The sequence below is a fragment of the Tachysurus vachellii genome, chromosome 4 (genome assembly GCF_030014155.1).
Source record: "Tachysurus vachellii isolate PV-2020 chromosome 4, HZAU_Pvac_v1, whole genome shotgun sequence".
NCBI classification, from domain to species: domain Eukaryota; kingdom Metazoa; phylum Chordata; class Actinopteri; order Siluriformes; family Bagridae; genus Tachysurus; species Tachysurus vachellii.
This window is the reverse complement of record NC_083463.1, coordinates 14,069,462-14,088,106: the sequence shown is the minus strand read 5'-3', so window position 1 is coordinate 14,088,106 and position 18,645 is coordinate 14,069,462. Positions and strand designations below refer to the sequence as shown.

General features: G+C 37.3%; 1 protein-coding gene across 4 annotated transcripts in view; it reads right to left on the bottom strand.

Annotated features, from left to right (window-relative positions):
- Positions 1-13,821, bottom strand: part of st3gal3a (ST3 beta-galactoside alpha-2,3-sialyltransferase 3a) — a 34,652-nt gene extending 20,831 nt beyond the window's left edge. For 2 of the 4 annotated variants that reach the window (XM_060867861.1, XM_060867862.1), the window contains exons 1-4: positions 13,620-13,821; positions 11,909-12,054; positions 6,437-6,490; positions 2,331-2,373 (exon numbers count right to left, since the gene is read on the bottom strand). In XM_060867861.1, coding sequence (XP_060723844.1) covers positions 2,331-2,373; positions 6,437-6,490; positions 11,909-12,026 — 215 coding nt within the window. In that variant the 5' untranslated portion in view covers positions 12,027-12,054; positions 13,620-13,821. The remainder of the gene's footprint in view (positions 1-2,330; positions 2,374-6,436; positions 6,491-11,908; positions 12,055-13,619) is intronic. The other 2 variants (XM_060867863.1, XM_060867864.1) reach the window with 1 other exon arrangement.
- Positions 13,822-18,645: the final 4,824 nt, after the last annotated feature.

The window sequence follows — 18,645 nt, the reverse complement described above, 5'->3', positions numbered from 1 at the left end:
CCTTGCTCACTAAAAATGTACTAGTCATTGTCAGTGGCTCACAGGAACTTTACTTACACTAACCTCTTTAAAAGTCAAAAGGATTAAGATTAGTCAGAGAAATTATGTGAAAGAACAGAAGGTCCTAAAGTTGGGTATAACAGTTCAAACACTTTGTAGACAATTAACCATCACACCAAGTTTAAAGAACATAATTGTCCAGAATTGTCTTTGTATGCTGTAACATACAAAGACAATATAAGTTACAGTAAGGAACCCTGGTGTGCAATCAGACATCCAGTTCATCCTAAAGGTGTTCAGTGGGGTTGAGGTCAGGCCACTTGACATTTTCCACAACAACCTTGACACGCCATGATTTCACAGCCATCACTTTGTGCACAGGGGAACACCTTTAGGATGAACTGGATGTCTGATTGCACACCAGGCTTCCTTACTTCACATCAGTAATTAAACTCACTAATGCTCTTGTGACTTGAGACTGAGGTAATAGTGTTTAGAACAAATGAGAACTCTCAGTCCTCAAGCATCAACCTAGAGAGTTTATCTGTTTTTAGATCTTCACGGGTGCAGAATCTTGGCATCTTTTTTGATCAGCACTTAAAATTTGACAAACACATCTCGTCTGTTATTGGGTCAAGCTTTACCAACTGCAGATCCTCTCCAAAATTAAACACTTTCTTACCCCTAAGACTCTAGAAATGGCTGTTCATGCATTTATAACTTCTCACTTAGATTACTGCAACTTATATTGCGGTATATCTAAAACAGATACACGTCTCCAGCTCGTTTAAAAATGCTGCTGCCAGATTTCTCTCTAGCTGTCGCAAACATGAACTCATCACTCCCATTCTCAAATCTCTACACTACTGCCAATTTCTCAGAGAACAGATTAAAAGATTTTACTCTTTGTCTATAAGTCTCTCCATAATATCGCTCCTCTCTACTTATCTGAACTTCTTCATCCCTATTCTCCTATTAGAAGTCTTCGTCAGCCATCATCAGCCATCTGACCAGGCTCTGTTGGTGGTCCCTTGTGTACGGCTCAAGCGTAGAGGAAAGCGTGCCTTTTCTGTAGCCGGTCCTAGACTATGGAACTCCCTGCTATTAGAGATAAGGACGGCACCCTCCGTTTCTAGTTTTAAGTCCATGCTAAAGACTCACCTATTTTGTCTAGCCTTCTCATGATTGCCCAGGGGTTTATGTTTGTTTATATTTTATGGTTTATATTTTATCACTTTCTTTTAAACTGGTTATTTTATTTTGTCTACTTTTTAATAATTCTTATTTTGCTTTTTGAACTCTATTTTATTGTGCATGTGTGTATTTTTAAGTGTATGTCTAATGTCAAACGCACTGTGAAGCACTTTGGTCAGCCGTGCAGCTGTTTGTAAATGTGCTATATAAATAAAGGTGAACTTGAGCAAATCCCCACAGCTACATCTCAAACTCTAGTGGAAATCCTTGGCAAAACAATGTAGGTTATTATAACAGCAAAGCTGAAACTAATAAAAAAAAAAAAAGAACAACAAAAGGTCAGGTGTTCACATACGTCTGGCCATACAGTACTACGTATTAGACACTGTGGCATAACATGTGAAAGAAAGTTCTATCCTTCCTCTTCTTCATGCATGAGCTTGGAGAAGTCACACAAGATTGGTTGGTGTGATATGATTGGATTTTTTGTTGTGCCGATCAGGAGCTCCAAATATCAGACTTTTCATGTGTAAGAATACATGAAAGTATATTTTCTTGAGAGTAAAGCCCTCAACAAACTTCATGTGCATACAATGTTTGTGAGCTTCTTTAAAAAATCTGTTGTAACTGCAGGGTGATTAGGCTTTGCTCACCATCATGTGCATGCTACGTGACATACACGCCGGCCTCTGTCTGGAACGTTCATACGTCATGTACAGTAACTGCACTGATTACGCAAGCTTGTAATGTGGTTAGGGTAAGGGTTAGTTATCCTTACACTACTCTTGCGGTCTACAGATGCGGTCTCCGGATTCATTCACTGAAGCCTTTACTGACATTAGCTAGTGAGTGTTCATTTCACAGAGCAGAAAGAAGAAGCAGAAGTGTCATGTGGCCTCACATATGGAATGAGTTCATCGGTTATCTAAATCTGTTATCGGAGTCAGACACACAGTGAAACAAAGATTAAAACACACACTTATGTCATTGGTTCAAATGTAATCTGACTCCAATTCACATTATATCTTTACCCACACTTAAACTTGCAGTTGTTGACATGATACAAAATCGATTTTTTCTTAAGAAGTTTCTTCTTTGTACATTAAAGACACTCAATTGCACAAGTCGTTACTTACAGTTTCCCGTCAGACTTAATGAGGAATCCCTGCTTGTCAAACACTAGAGAGAAAACAAACAAAACAAATCAGCAGAGTATACACACCTGAAAGAAAAAAGAGAAAACACAGAATAGGAAACATTATTTCCTAGCTAGAGTATCTGAGGAAAAACCAAGCAGGAGCATTATGGGACTTTCTCCCAAAAAATGTGGGGAAGAGGGGAAGGCATGGCACATGGATGTTTAGTTAGTGCATAGCAAGTCATGCAGCGTCATCATGCTTCGATATCTCTGATAACTTCCTACTGAAGCATTCAGCATACTTAGAAATACACAGCCATCACATAAAATTAAATCATTTTACATATTGAAAGACTGGAAATTAAACCAGACTGCTTCTGAAAAACAATGCGGCTAGATTGTAAATTCAGAACAAACACAATATCAAAGTATCAGAACTTACGTTGCTATTCATTTCTTCCATGACCAATAAAAAAAAGTATGCAACAAATTCACGCTTATTAAAGCCAATATTTATGTAAACCAGGAAACAAACAAACAAAAAAAGAAATAAATAAAATGATAGCCTACTTGGTGTCACTGCACTCAAATAATTTCTTAATTAATTCCTTTCAACCGTCTTTAATCCAGAAGTAATCTTTGATGTTTATATTAGATCTTCCCAAAGCATCTATCTCACTATCCTCCTCCTTCTTCTTCGTGATCCTTATATTATTATCATCCTTATAAAAGAAAATTGCATTATATAGCAGTTAATTCAATTAAATTCAATTTATTTGTATAGTTCTTTTAACAACTGACATGGTCTCAGGGCAGCTTTACAGAAGCACAGTTGAAAATGAAGTTACTATTTATCTCTAACAGTTATCCTCAGTTAGTTCTGGGCCACTAATTTGCTTGGACAAGCAGCGTTCCATCAGTGCTGATATTTAGTATAACAGCACTGGGGCATTTCACTGTTTGTATCACTCCGATTGTCTCTGTTCACAACGAGCAATTCTAACAGTAGTTCATTACACTGACACCGTTACTTCATTTACAACATGCTGTCATTCAGTCTGTGCTTTACATAGCAAATATACTGCACGAATGCTAATAAGAATGTTAATCAAGGGTTTAGGAATCTACATTGTTTACATGAATAGTTTAATTGGTTTAGAAATATATCAAGTGTGAAAATCCATTTGGGGAAGGATTTTAGTTGATGGAGAAAATAAAATAACAGAAATTCTTCACCAAACTGCTTTGGAAATGTCTGATGAAACTGATGATATTAAGTTCTTGTTAGTAGAACTTTTAAATAAATCTAATATCATACTCACAATCGTGCATTGCTTCAGAATCCTTTGTTTAAGACCCCCAAAAAAATCCCCAAAACTTGGTATGTATACTTTTTTGCACAAACATTTTTTAGGTAAGTCATAAAGAAATCATTAGCACTAATTATGTAATTATGTTAGAATATAACATCATAAACACATTAGGACATGAGCCAGTCTAGATAGGAAAGAGAAACAAACGCAGAGATAAGGAAATAAAAAGTGAGGGGAAAAAGAGAGAGAGAGAGAGAGAGAGAGAGAGAGAGAGAGAACAACAGACAGACAGACAGAAATAAAGAAAAAAAGAAAGAAAAGACTGTGTGGATCAATTCAACATTTGAGCTGCATAGTTATATACAAAACAATTTCCTAATACATAATTTCATAAGTAATAATAATAGTTGATATTGTCTCCATAACACACCAGCACCTTCTTCTTTACCCTTTAAAACTGTAAGAATTATAATCCTGTATACAAATGAAAGAAAAATTCAATAAATAAACAGTCCAAAGGATGTGCTGTTAGGTATGGAAAGGGAAAGAGAAAGACCACACATACTGTGCTGTGGTGTTTAGACGTTGAAGCAAATAGTTCGTCGTATGAACATACAATCACAAATTAAAGCAGTTTCACATTAGGGAGAGAAAGAAGATGAACCAGGGGCAAGGGTGGTGGTGGTGGTGGGAGGTGGGAGCCGTTTAGCATTTGTGCGCCATGGTTTAGCGTCATGGCTAATAACTAAGAACTTGAAGCAAGGTTTATCTTTTGGTTAAAAGCAGCTCAGCCTGGGTAGCGAGTGTCATTCATTCTTACAAAGGTCACTGTGCTTCTGTAAGCTATCTAGTGACTGAGAAACGGTTGTGAAAAGTCTGTAGCTATGCCATTACGTCCCCACTTTCTCTCTCTCTCTACTGCAAAAACCCCTGCACTAATTAAAGGTGGGGTCTCCGTTGTTTGAGAAATGCTTCAGAAAACTGCGTTGGGCCGGCAAACAAAACAAAAAACAAAACAAACGTGTAGCCAATGAGCAGAAAGGGGCGTGTCTTGTCAATATGGGTGGAGAGTGTGTTCACTGCGCATGTGTGACATTAGAAGAAAGTGGTTTTAACATTGAAATGGAGGATAAAAGAAAAGAAAGAAAGCGAAGAACGGCTTACAATAAGGCAAGAAGTAGGACCCGTGTTAATATAGGATCAGCTTTCCAGCGCTGGAGAGAACTGAAGGAGCAGGAAGTTGGTGCATATTCACAGATTACTACACAACGCTGTTACTACACAAATAACACCTCTTTTCTATCATAGTAATGTAGAGACGCAGCTACAACCGCGTTTTGCTAGTAACAACATTTAGCTCAGGAGTTATTGACTTGGGAAACTCCAATCTGTGAATATGCGGCCAACTTTACTTAAGACGCCGAGGCGCTTTTTTCCTTCTCGATAGGTGAGTAACGTTGGTTTTGCTTTGTTTCACAGAACTAATATATGCTGTCCTTTGCATGATTATGCTTGTGTGTCATTTTTGCTTGTTTGTTTATCTGCAATCGTATTGTTCTTCCCTTCAGCTATGATAAAGACACATTTCTTTCCATTAGTTGCCTGGGTTGCGTGTGTATGTGTGGGCGGAGCTATCAATACAGGGGTGGGACCCATTTGGGTTAGGGGCGTGTTTGTTTTGGTGATTTCAAATGTCAACGTTGGCTTTCAAACAACAGAGAACCCCACCTTTAAGGGTTGAGTGGGCATATCCACTCACATAATCCATAATTTCCCCTCTTATTGCCTATTTACAGATTTGAACCATGAGACAAATGTAGCTCACGCCAGTGTCTTTGATCAGCTAGTTTATTAATAAATCACTAAAGAATGGTCATAACTGAGACAGAAGCACTGTAAGCAGCTTTGTAACACGGAGCTCTGAGCGTTTCGGACAGTTTAACATGTCACAGTGTTGAGGGGGTTAGCAGTTAAACAGGGGGTTAGTGTTCAGTAACAAGCAATTAGCAACTGTTCAATAAACATTTTGTGTTTCTTAAAAGGCTAAGGTAATAATGGTAATGATAATATGACTGGGTCCAAAAGTCAGAATTCAGAAGCAATGTTTCTAATATCAGGTTTGTTAAATGAATTATGTGCTATTACGTTACTTTAAGACTTTTAATGACTCCGAAAAAAATAAATAAATAAATTACTAAAAAAACAAAAAAAAACAAAAACTCATTTCTTTAAAAAACTGCACAAACAGACCTGATGCTTTATAGTCCTGTACACTTACATCCTGTACAAGTTCCCCCCCCTCCCCAATAACCTGATAAAGTTGAACAATTAGTTATAATGTTCTGACATGATAGTAGTCAGATTTTTGGACCCTAAGGTAGACTAAACCTTGAGTCTAGGTGAACGATTACTAAATGTCAGTCAGCCTGGTTTGATCATCCTGAGGACTCACACTTCCACTCTGTCCTGCTTGTCTGGTTCAGTCTGCACTTTTGGTGTAATATTAAGAGGTGTAAAAAGGAGCTTCGCGTCACTTTTACCAGCAACCCCAAGCTTGGTATATAATTCAGCACACTTACTTCATGTAAGACAAAGTCACAGTATTTAATAGTCTTGTCATGAATGTCATATTTGCACATGGTCTAGGTGGAAGCCATATTGATGCCAAACTTCAGAGATGTCAAACCAGGCTAGATAAATGTTAGCCAGAACACAATGTGATGAGCAGTTAGACTAACCCCCTACCACTGAGTCTGCGTTTACCCTAAAGATCTCGAGGAAATCAGTGTACCTATACTTGCGGCTATTAGCCGTCCCACGGAGGATGAGCTGTCCATGTCCACCTCTAAAACACATAAATACATGTTAAATTCAATCCCTGCAGCAGTCATGCAGTGAGACCAGGGATTTTTGCAAGAAGAAGTGATTTTTGTGACCTTTTACACACGCGCACGCACGCACGCTCACACACACACACACACGGCCATTCCCAGGTGGAAGCTGCTGTGGAGATCCTGCTCAGCTGCTCCGTCCTAATTTCATACAAACTTCCCCAATGGCTGTTTGCTCCAACTTAAACAATTTCAGATACTTTGATGAATACCTTTTGGTCTGGTTATTAAATCTGATAGAGCTGAACTGGCACTAAAGAAAATACAGGACCTTGAAATGTTTTGCATGGAAAAGGAAGGCGGGTAGTGTCTCTAAACTTGTTAGACATTTTTGGATATCTTTTGGAGGGAAGCCAGAAATGAAACCTGTGTTTGGCAGAAAAAATGCATTGGTTGAAGACACATTTCGTGTTAAAAAAAAACAAAACTATACAACATTTTTAGGCTGAAACACCAATCTATGCATTTGTTAGTCACTTATTACTGTTCATTTTCATAGAGGGTTTGTAACCAGGTGGAAACCCTGTTAGAGTCCACTCTAAACATGAACTAAAGTGTAATCATTTCATTGCAATGTCATAGTTTCATTCCTATACCATGAGGTAAAAGATTTCCACACCACACACAAACATCACCATCCCTGAAACCTGTGAGCGAATGTGGTTTCCTGGTGATAAGCAAAAAATGAAAAGAATATAAATAAATAAAAGCAGAAAAGAAGCAGGTCTTCAGAACCGGGCCAAAACGTGTGACAAGAACTAATTTGTTCAGTGAAAAACTATATTGTTGACTAATTAGAAGACATTTCATTTTATAATGAACACTAAATCTTAATCAAAATACAATGTTTTCATGGCAAGACAATTGTCTACATTGGAGCAATGGAAGACAGCGTGTATGCTTTTCATAGCAGAGGTGGATTTCATGACTTAATGAGCTCATGAGTGCTGATGTATCACTTGTGTTACCTGCTAACCCTCGCATACATTCAGAACAGCTCTGTGAAGTGGGCTGCATGGGGTTGCTTTTGATTGTGTGCCTTAGTAACACTACACAATACACTTAAATAAGCTCTTTGAAATCCTCACCTCTCAGTAACCTTCAGTGACTATAAAACTGCAGAGACTTTACAACAATTATGACAAAGCAACCAGGAAAACACAGACTTTTAATGAAAGCCACAAACTCTCCAAGCAATCCAAAAAAACTGCTGGGCAGGAAAAGTCCAAATAAAAGCATGATTCAACCTTTTAGGTCTTGATTCAGGGGCCTGGCTATAGGAAAGCTGCCATAAAGGGGCAGCTTTTTTTTTTTTTTTTTAAGATACCTGGGTCTAAGAGCCCTGGCTTAAAGAAGCTTGAGACCAGAACTGGCTTTCATGGACAGAGCTTCAGCACTGTCTGGCTTTCGGCAAGCAGATTTTAGAGAGGCCCAGCTCTCTTTCAGAGGCTTTTGGTCTGGAGTTTTTGCAACCTAAAATTAAATACCCATCTTTCTTATTATACAGAACTGGCTTTTTGTTGTTACTTTAATGTTATTAGTATTGTCATTGTGTAAATAACTTGCGCACGTGAGATCCAAGCGTTGAAAGGCAGGCCAAGCTTTTCTGAATAGACCTTGTTGGATTTCTTTTGGAAACCAGGTACTAAAGACCTGATATATACAGCATTTAACAGACCTCCTTATCCTTATTTCTACACCGGAGCAATTGAGAGTTATATGCTTCACTCAAGGGCTGAGCAGTGGCACCCATGTCTTCGTATTTGATCAATGGAAGCATGAGAAGAAAAGCACAGGACCCTGTTGAGGATCACTTTTATATAGCTTTATAACATCTCAAAGGAGGTCGGTTGTACAAAGACAATAAAAGCGTTTACAATCCTGTTGTTGTGTCCTGTTTTTAAAAGGGTGCAAACTGGTTGTAATGTCTTGCAGAAAGCTAAGCGTGAGCGTCCTAACAAGTCTAAACTGAGATGTGATACAGTGACATTAGCTCCTCTCTGGCCCTAGCACGGCCGTAGTTTTCTCCTCCATCTCCTGAACAACTTCAAGAGCAAGACAGAGGTTAACAACTCAACAATCTGTGAGCGTTTTGTGAGCCGTTTTCATATTGACGGGAAGCTGGCAGCAGTTTCAATGCCCAGAGGCTATGAATGCCACAACACAATGCCAACAAACATTACAGTTCTAATTGCAGGCCAATGCTGATCGATGAGCCTCAGTTACAGGAATCACTTCCAGCTTTACCGAAAGCACCATTCAGAAGGGTTTGTTTTTAAATAGAGCAGAAGAAACAGACTGATCAAGTTACACACCAGATTTCAAACAATGCAAATGAAATGATTCTTCAAACCCTACACTGGAGACTCCGGTACAATATCAGCAGCCAGGTCCATCAGTTTAAAGTACATTTGAGTCCATGACAGGTAGAGAGACTTCATATTTCTCTCAGGAGAACTTAAAACCTAATGCAGAAATACCCTCAGCGCTCCAGTACTCATACTGCAGTTGGTAACATTACATTATTATTGTATTAAGATCTCTTGCAGCTTTACCACAAGCACAGTCTAGAAGCGTTTGTTTTTAAGCAGCACAGAGGAAATACTGCTTTCTGTAGATTGATAGTTATTTTGTAGAGGAGAATAACCTTTAACTCCCACCTACACAGCTGTGCACTGTGGTTTGTGTCCAGTAACAATTTTAAGTCACGTTGAATAAACACTTCTGACAAACAAATTCATCCATATATAATGAAAATATTATCAGAGCTCTGAACTTGGACTGTATTCTAGTTCATCACTTTGAATAAACACATCTGTGCAAATTAATGAATTTATTTTGCAGCTGCATATGAATAAGGATCAGTTCAGCCAAAGCCCAATATCCAATTTGACTTTTTGAAATAATATCATTTGTACATGTAACATATGAATGTGTTTTCATAAAATTTCAGGATAAATCTGTAGTAAAATTGTATGTAATGAATTGCAATGTAACAGTAAAAGCCTAACGGTTACCAGTGAATGATCAAATTATATTGAATAAATGCAAAAGTGAGGTTTATGAAAAGACTATTCATAAATAGGATATCAGGACACCTGTCAACAATGTATATGTCTGACAAGTGGCCTATTTATGTAAAAGAGCTTAAGGAAGAAATGCACACAAGACGTCTTTCAACAGAGCACTTGTTTTCTTTTCATATTGGGATGCATTAAGTATATAAACAAATACTGAAATTACTGTACACACACATCATAGTATATGCACAATATCTATTTTTGTTTACTGAATTATGCATTGGTCATTACTCGAATGTGAAAGGCGAAACAGGATCGGTCCAGTGTTAATAAAGGCTTCAGTGACGGTGGCTGAGCTCCCTCCTCTGGCCAGCACCTGTAAACCTCTCCTCTGACACTTTCCAAATTTGTAAGCATTTTAAAAATGACTAGGTTGCTGTAGGTTGCTGTGATCGCAACAGCTTCGTCAGGTAGCCACTTACGCAGTAGATCATTTAATTCAGACTGAAACGGTAACCTAAATAAAAAACTAAGGTATATAGAGGTAAATATATAATATACATAAAATATATCAAATATAATATACACTTTTCTTCCCATTTCATGTTGACTACACTAGAACTATACCAAGTGTGTGGTTCCCAAATTGAGGCTAAATGATTAAAGTTGACAATTTATTCTGTTTCTAAGTGAAACTGATACTTTTAGTTTGGTTGATACTTTGGTTTAGTTTCACACAACACGCGGTGAACCAAACCAACAGCTGAAAGTTCTTCCTGATTGAAAATACACTGGTCAAAAACATAGTAAACACTTGTAAACAAACCCTTGCCAAAAACCCGGAAAAAACACAAAGCTGGCACTGAATTACTGACTAGATAATTCAATACATTAAATACAACTAAACTAACCTGTGTATCACATCCAGCTTTTATTTTCTCCTTTCGTTTCTTTATATTAAATACCCACAACACATTAGAGTTTCAGAGATCTGTTTTTTTCCGCTAAGTTTGCAGCTTGCAGCTCATTTTAGAAGCTTGCATCTACTGAAAACATGCTTCCTGTACATGCATGTTGCTTAATTTGTTTCCTGCAGTCGGGTCAAATGAGGATCACATTGCTTTTCTCATTGTAATCGAGCCGAGATAAAAGTCACCTGGTAACGGAGTTCTAGGCAAACTGACTTAAGGCTGCATTTTTGAAAGCTTAGCTGATTCTGCTAAATTATAGTCTTGTTCTGTGAAAACAATACAATACAGGAACAATTGTTGAGTCACAGCACAGAAAGAATAAACTTTACCTAAACATTCATACACAATTCACGAATCAAATAAAATGGCAGATTATATTGAAGTAATATCTTGGGACAACTTTTGAATTTCTAAATTAATTAGACTTTCTTTCCAGTAATAAAACAAAATCACCAACACATTCTACACCTTTACTGAGCACTTTATTAGGAACACTATACTAAAACTGGGTAGGACCACCCATTTGTTCTCAAAACAGACTGAACTCTTTATGGCACAGATTTCACAAGATGTTAGAAACATCCCTTTGTGAGTCTGGCACATGTTTACATGCTTGCACCACACAAATCCTGGAGATGCACTTTCAATCTAGTGTTCTACCACATCCCAGAGGTGATCTACTGAATTCTGATCTGGTGACTGGGAAGAAAACTAAAGAACAGTGAACTCACAGTCATGTTCATGAAACTAGACTTTTTTGTGACCTCTTAGTGAACTCATGTCACTCTTACTTATCATGCTGGAAGAATGTCATAAATCATGAAGGCAAGCAGGACCGATACAGTAACAATACTCAAAATGAGGCTGTGACATTTAATGGATGGTTGGTATTAACATGCCCAAAGTTTGCCAAGAAAACATTCTGTATTGATGTATCAGGTAAAATTTACAATTAAGCCAATTTTCTGTACATGGCACCTAAAATTTGTACATTGTGTGCTGGAGGAACAGGTTATTACAATTTTTTGTTTAACAAATTTTTTGTTTAACATAATTAAGGAACAAATTTTATTCCAGATATTTGTGTCAGCATTAAAAAAAATTGGTGTGTTGCACCCATGTGCCTAAAGACACCTTCACCAGTTACAGTAACTCACACCATCTCACTCTTTTAGTCATATGATTAAAAGCATTTTGCTAGAACAAATTTGTCTACAATAGGTTTTTTGTGTGTACAATAGAGTCACACACAAAGAGACAGATTTCCACCTCAAAAGTGAGTGCCTAGAAGAATGATCAGTGAGCTGATGCAGTGAACGGACAATGATGTGTAGAAGGATTTACAAAAAGAAAGAAAAGAAAAACAGAAAGAAGTACTAACGTGATCTTTGGCCCCAGTAACAGAGATGCAGTCTCCCAGATGAATAGTACAGGAAGCCGAGCACCAGCATGGGACAGAGCACCAGCATCACATTCCTCGTGGGCTTCATCGCGCTCATCTCTCATTTGCCATATTCAAATGATTGTCTGACAGAGAAACACACACATCTTATATGACTGCGCCACAAAGACTTGTGTATCTTTTTTTTAGGCTACACAAAGTGCTTGATTACGTTTGTGTTCAGGAAGGAAACGCACAAGACAATGCACTGCAACATGCACAAGACAATGCACTGCAAAAATAACCAAGGATACTCAGACACACACACACACACACAAGTATTTCATTCTGTGCATGGATGCGAATAGGTTCTAGGCGTTTCTGTACGAAAGTAGCCAAAGCAATTTTTTCCCCTCAAATTAAAGAAGTAATGGCTGTGAATTGCACCACAAAATCTATTTTTAGAATCAGAAATTGATTTGACTGCATTTTGGCAAAGAATTATAAACATTTATCCTAAATCAGATTAAGATACGTTTTGAAAAATGTAATCGTCAAAACACTGAAAACAAATTGGAATCTTAAAAACTTTGTCATAGCTGTCAAATGTATAAATGCAGTGCTGCTAAAAGAAAATTAAATGGAAATCAAAATGGTAGAACCTGATTTTAGACAAATGATGTGTTGGTGTCTCTCACTGGGATTGTAATGGATTTTAGCAGATATTAAAACAGTAGAAATAAAGAGTTTTCAATATCATATATCAGAATTCATCAAAATTCCCCTTGTAAAAGTTTGCCCAGTTGCCCTATCTATCCATCCATCCATCCATCCATCCGTGTGTACAATGACCACAGACCTAGAGAGAAGCTGACAAGGTTTGGGCTGCTGGAACATTAAGATAGTTACAACATGTCTATGTTATTAAAGCAAAAAACAACAACAACAACAAAAAAAAAACAGATGTACAAAATATTTGTTGGTTATTCACCTTTATGCAAAATGAATTCGAGTTAGATAAAAAAAAAATAGAGAGAGAGAGAGGGAAGCAGTGGTGGATAATAATAATAATAATAATAATAATAATAATAATAATAAACGTGTGAAGAGGTGGATGACAATGTTGTTTATATCTGGAAATAATTTAGATTGGGAAACATTTATTAAGATTTTCTTAATAAGCTTGTATGTATTTATAAGAGTGTAGCATTGACACGACAGCTAGCTGTATAAAATAACTCCTGAGGTACCTGAAACACAACTCATTAAACATTAATATACATAAACGCTCTAGCTAACCTACAACCATTCATAAATATTAATGAACACTTGGTTTGATACAGAATTCGCTTTCAGAGGGTCTTCTAGTTAGGATGATTGTGTTACAGGAATAAGAAGGCTACACTTTTATGTGGCTCATGTTGTAGCTCCTCTTACAGCCCACAAAAAGGAGAAAGAAAGCTGAATATCAAACGGCGCCATTCTCACTACACAAGTGCACTAGATTAAGTGTATAAAATAAAGCCTTCTACGCGATATACACCTTCATAGGACAGCTTTTTGGTATTAATGATTTAACCATCCACTTAAATATACTGCGGTTACAAACAGAGTTGAGTTTTAAAGTTTTAAATCAGGTGTGTTCGTTAAATACGTTTATTAACGTTAACTGTCACAAAGTAAAAACCGTTAGCAAGGGCTGGTCGTTTACCTTGCATCGTTTTCCACTGGAAACATAACACACGGAGTAAATGGTCAAAAATACACCCAGTAGATGAGAAACACACGTCATGATCTTGCTCTTTAACAGTCACGAGTCCTGTGAAATAGCTGGGAACTCCATTTTAAACCGAGGTTCCAGTTTTCAAGCGCAGAAGACAGACCGTGTCGTAACGACAGTCCTCCCCCGTCACAATCTGCCCCCCAAAATTAATAGTGGGCATGCGTTGAATCAGCGAGCATGCGCAGTGAGTATCGCAGCTGACCAGGGATGAGGTCAGGTTTTTTTCATAGCTCCTAGTTTCAAAGACTTTTTTAAATTATTATTTTTTTAGAATAGGTTTGATCTGTTTGAGGAAGCATGTAGGTAAGGGATCTACACAAGTTCATTTTGATCTGATAGAGTAATAGTTTTATCTATAGGGTTAATTATTCAAAATCATCAGATTTTAAACTATAGTCTGAATTATTTACAAGATGCCAATCATGATGGTGTAAACGCCTTATGAGCATATTAATGAAGAGGTGAGAGAGCAAAGGACCTAAAGGACCTTCTGCATTGCTCCCCTAGTGGTGGCCTAGTGGTGGCCTACTGGCAGCCTAGTGGGTAGCTTAGTGGTGGCCTAGTGGGTAGCTTAGTGGTGGCCTAGTGGGCAGCCTAGTGGCGGCCTAGTGGCAGACTAGTGGTGTTGGGCTACCAATCGGAAGGTTGTGAGTTCAATCCCAGGTCCGCCAAGCTGCCACTGTTGGGCCCCTGAGCAAGGCCCTTAATCCTCAATTGCTCAGTTGTATAAAAATGAGATAATGTAAGTCGCTCTGGATAAGGGTGTCTGCTAAATGCTGTAAATGTAAGATAACACATACTCCCACTAGAGCCACTGTAGGCTTCAGGTTTTTGAGGATGTTTGATTTGAAAAAGGTGACTTAGAATTTCAATATAAAGTTTAATGTGTAAGTTGTTCATGATGAATCTTTGTTACCAATACCAATAATGACCATGCTCATGATGATGCTCATGTGAACCCTTTGACTGTTCAGTCAGAGAGCGTATTGTCTAGTCAATCTTTCAACTTTTCACCAATTGCAGTCTCTGAAGTGTGCAAAGCCCTTAAATCTTTAGATGCCTCGAAATCGGCAGGTCCTGATAATTTAGAACCCTACTTTTTAAAGCTAGCAGCTGATTTTATTGCCCCACCTCTGTCTTATATTTTTAACCTGTCACTTGACTTGAATGAAATTCCACTTATATGGAAATCAGCTTTTGTCCTTCCCCTGTTTAAAGGTGGAGATCCCACACACCCAAATAATTATCGACCCATTTCCAAACTGTCAGTCTTGGCCAAAGTCCTCGAAACATTTGTCAACAATCAATGAAAAGAATTTTTGTCTTTTAATAATATCATGTCTGATTTTCAATCTGGTTTTAGAAAACAACATAGCACAACTACGTCAGCCGTAAAGGTTTTAAATGATCTTACTGAATCTGTTGATAATAAGGAACACTGTGCTGCTTTATTCATTGATCTATCAAAAGCATTTGATACTGTGGATCATACGATACTGATACAAAGACTTATGGATATTGGATTATCTAAACATACAATTGGTTGGTTTAATAACTATCTTTCAAACAGAACGCAATGTGTACAGGCAGAAGGTTTTGTATCTGGTTCACTCAATGTTACTAAAGGTGTCCCACAGGGGTCAGTCCTTGGACCACTTCTATTTACTATATATATAAATAATATTGATCATTATGTCCATAATGTAAAGTTTCATTATTATGCAGATGATACAGTTATTTATAGTTCTGCATCCACACCCAATCAGGCTCTTTTGCGGTTACAGTTTGCATTCGATATTGTTCAGCATAATTTGTTTGAATTAAAATTAGTTTTAAATGTTGATAAAACAAAATTCATGTTGTTTTCTAAATCCAAACCAATCTCAAAGAATAACCTTCTGCCTATTACTACGTCTCAAGTAGTGTTAATTTCGTCACCTATTTTTAATTTAGTCTTAGTCTTAGTCTTGTGCCAAATGTCCTTGTTAGTTTTAGTCATATTTAGTCATTCACATATCTTTTTTGTTAGTCTTAGTTTTAGTCGACTAAAAGTCTCATCATTTTAGTCTAGTTTTAGTCAAAAGAAAACTCAAGGTATCTTAGTCAAGTTTTAGTCGACTAAAAGTCTTTTAATTTTAGTCTAGTTTTAGTCAAAAAATTGTAGCTTGACCACATCTGGAATCTATTGTAAGAATAAATACAACGAGGCCTCATTAAATGCAATAATATCAGGAACACAAGTGTTATAGTGGAAATAAATAACTTAATGAAAAGCCTAAGATCAAAACGGTAGGTGTATATATATATATAAATTACCGACTTAATGCAAGTTATACATGGTATTGCACACACCATTATTGATGATATTTGGAGCAATATTACATGTAATTGTTAAACTTGATTCCCTTACATATACATTTGCTTTTAAGCCTAATTATATATTTTGATTATAATGTGATTGTAACAGGGGCTTGGGAAGAGGTTTCAGGTTCGGGTGCTGAGTTTTTTCTGTCACCACTTTTGAATAAGAAACAATATCAAGGCTATAAAACTTGTCAAAACTCTGCGAATAACAGAAGTATCAGTGAGAAGTTGAGAACACTGGTTTAAACAGTGCATACACTCGAACTTGACTGCACATCACATTTTTTACTTTATTGATACTGCTTTTAATCGTAATGCAAAGACCGGTCATCGGGACATAAGCTGTCATGTACAATAAAAGATCCTGCGCAGCGACAGGAAATATAATTTAACACAAAAAGCCTGACTAGACCAGGGGTGGACTTGCGCTCATGAGTTTTTATTTATTTTATTTATTTATTTTTTTGAGCGGCGTGTGGACGAATTCTTTCTACGCACACACTATTTTATTTCTTGATAACAGACCTCTGCGAACTATAACACACCGTTGCCATGAAAAACAGAGCGTTGCCATGGACACACAGGATTCTAACCGCAGAGACGGAGCGCACTATTTTCTTTAGAGGAAGCAATACAATCGTTTTTAAATCAATAAACTCCTTTTAAATCATCATTTTGTGTCAAATTATTGATTCGTTTGGTAGGTAGCAGTATAATAAGCGGGATCCGCTTCGCGGACCTGTAACTTGAGCAACAGCGCGAAGCCGCGAACTCGTGAATATTTTAAAGGCGTAACAGCTGATGAAAAAGCAGAGATAATTGTAGACGAAAATGAAGAGAGATTTTATCTTAGTTTTTATCTTATACAAAACATTTTCGTCTCGTCTTTTTTCGTCAACAATAATGCATGTTAATTTAGTCTCAGTCAGCGTTTTTGGACAGTGGTGTAGTCTTGTCATCGTCTCGTCTTAGTCATGAAAAAAAAGGTTGTTGACGAACATATTTCGTCTCGTCTCGTCTGACGAAATTAACACTAGTCTCAAGGTTCAGAAATTGAGTTTTGTGTCTCAGTATAGGTATCTGGGGATTTTAATTGACGACGCTCTCTCCTTTGGTCCTCATGTCGAGCAACTGGTGAAAAGATTGAAAGTGAAATTGGGTTTTTATTTTAGAATCAAATCCTGTCTTTCCTTTGAGGCAAAAAAGAGGCTTGTTGACGCGACTTTTATGTCTGTACTGGATTACGGTGATGTTATATATCATGCATGCATCTTCACAATGTTTACATGCTATTGATACTGTTTATCATGGTGCATTGAGGTTTATAACAAATCTTAAAACCCTCACTCATCACTGTGTGTTGTATGCTCGGGTTGGCTGGTCTGGGCTGTCCATCCGAAGACAAAAACACTGGCATGTTCTTATATACAAATCTATCCTGGGTTTGCTTCCATCATATCTTTGTACATACATCTGTAAAAAGTATGCTTTTAGCTATAGCCTCAGGTCACAAGAAATATTTTTACTTTCTGTTCCAGTGGTGCGTACTGAATGTGGAAAAAAGTGCATTAAATCTGAGGACACTGGTTCCGTTGGACATTTTTAACAAACTTTTACATGATTTGGAGAATGAAACTTCGGGCTGTAGGTGTTTTAATTCGTTTTTTTATTGATATTGAAATTTGATGGATTTGCTTGTGTGTGTATGTATTCTTCTTCTTCTTCTTCTTTCGGCTTTTCCCTTCAGGGGTCGCCACAGCGAATCATCTCTCTCCACCTAACCCTATCTTCTGCATCCTCAACACTTGCACCCACTAGCTTCAAATCCTCATTAATTACATCCATATACCTCCTCTTTGGCCTTCCTCTTTGCCTCCTGCCTGGCAGCTCCATGTCCAACATTCTCCTACCAATATACTCACTCTCCCTCCTCTGAACATGTCCAAACCATCTTAATCTCGCCTCCCTAACTTTGTCCCCCAAACGTCCAACATGGACTGTCCCTCTGATGTACTCGTTCCTAATCCTGTCCAACCTTGTCACACCCAAAGAGAACCTCAACATGTGTGTGTATGTATTGTTGGATGTTATTTGTTAAACTCAAACGTACTTGCATCTGTTAGTCTTTACCAGGACGCTCTTGAAAAAGAGATTTTTAATCTCAATGTGCTTCTTTCCTGGTAAAATAAAGGTTATAATAATGACCAATAAAAATCGCATACAGAATACATAATACTTTTGAATACACTCTGTCCCTACAGTGTGGCTATGTTACTACAATTTAAAATAAAGCCACTATGGAATCATATTCTGCCATGTCATGGGAATTTGAATGAATGCTATTTTAAACTCACAACCTTCCGATCAGTAGTCCAGCACCTTAATCGCTTAGACACCACATCCCATGCATGTGCTCAATTCACTTTATTTACTTTATTATATATATATATATATATATATACATATATATATATATATATATATATATATATATATATATATAAATTCTAGTGATTAAGCATGTCTGTCTGTATCAGGTTCTAAACTTGTTCAAATAAAATGTTAGCAAAATGTTATTTAGTAATGATGA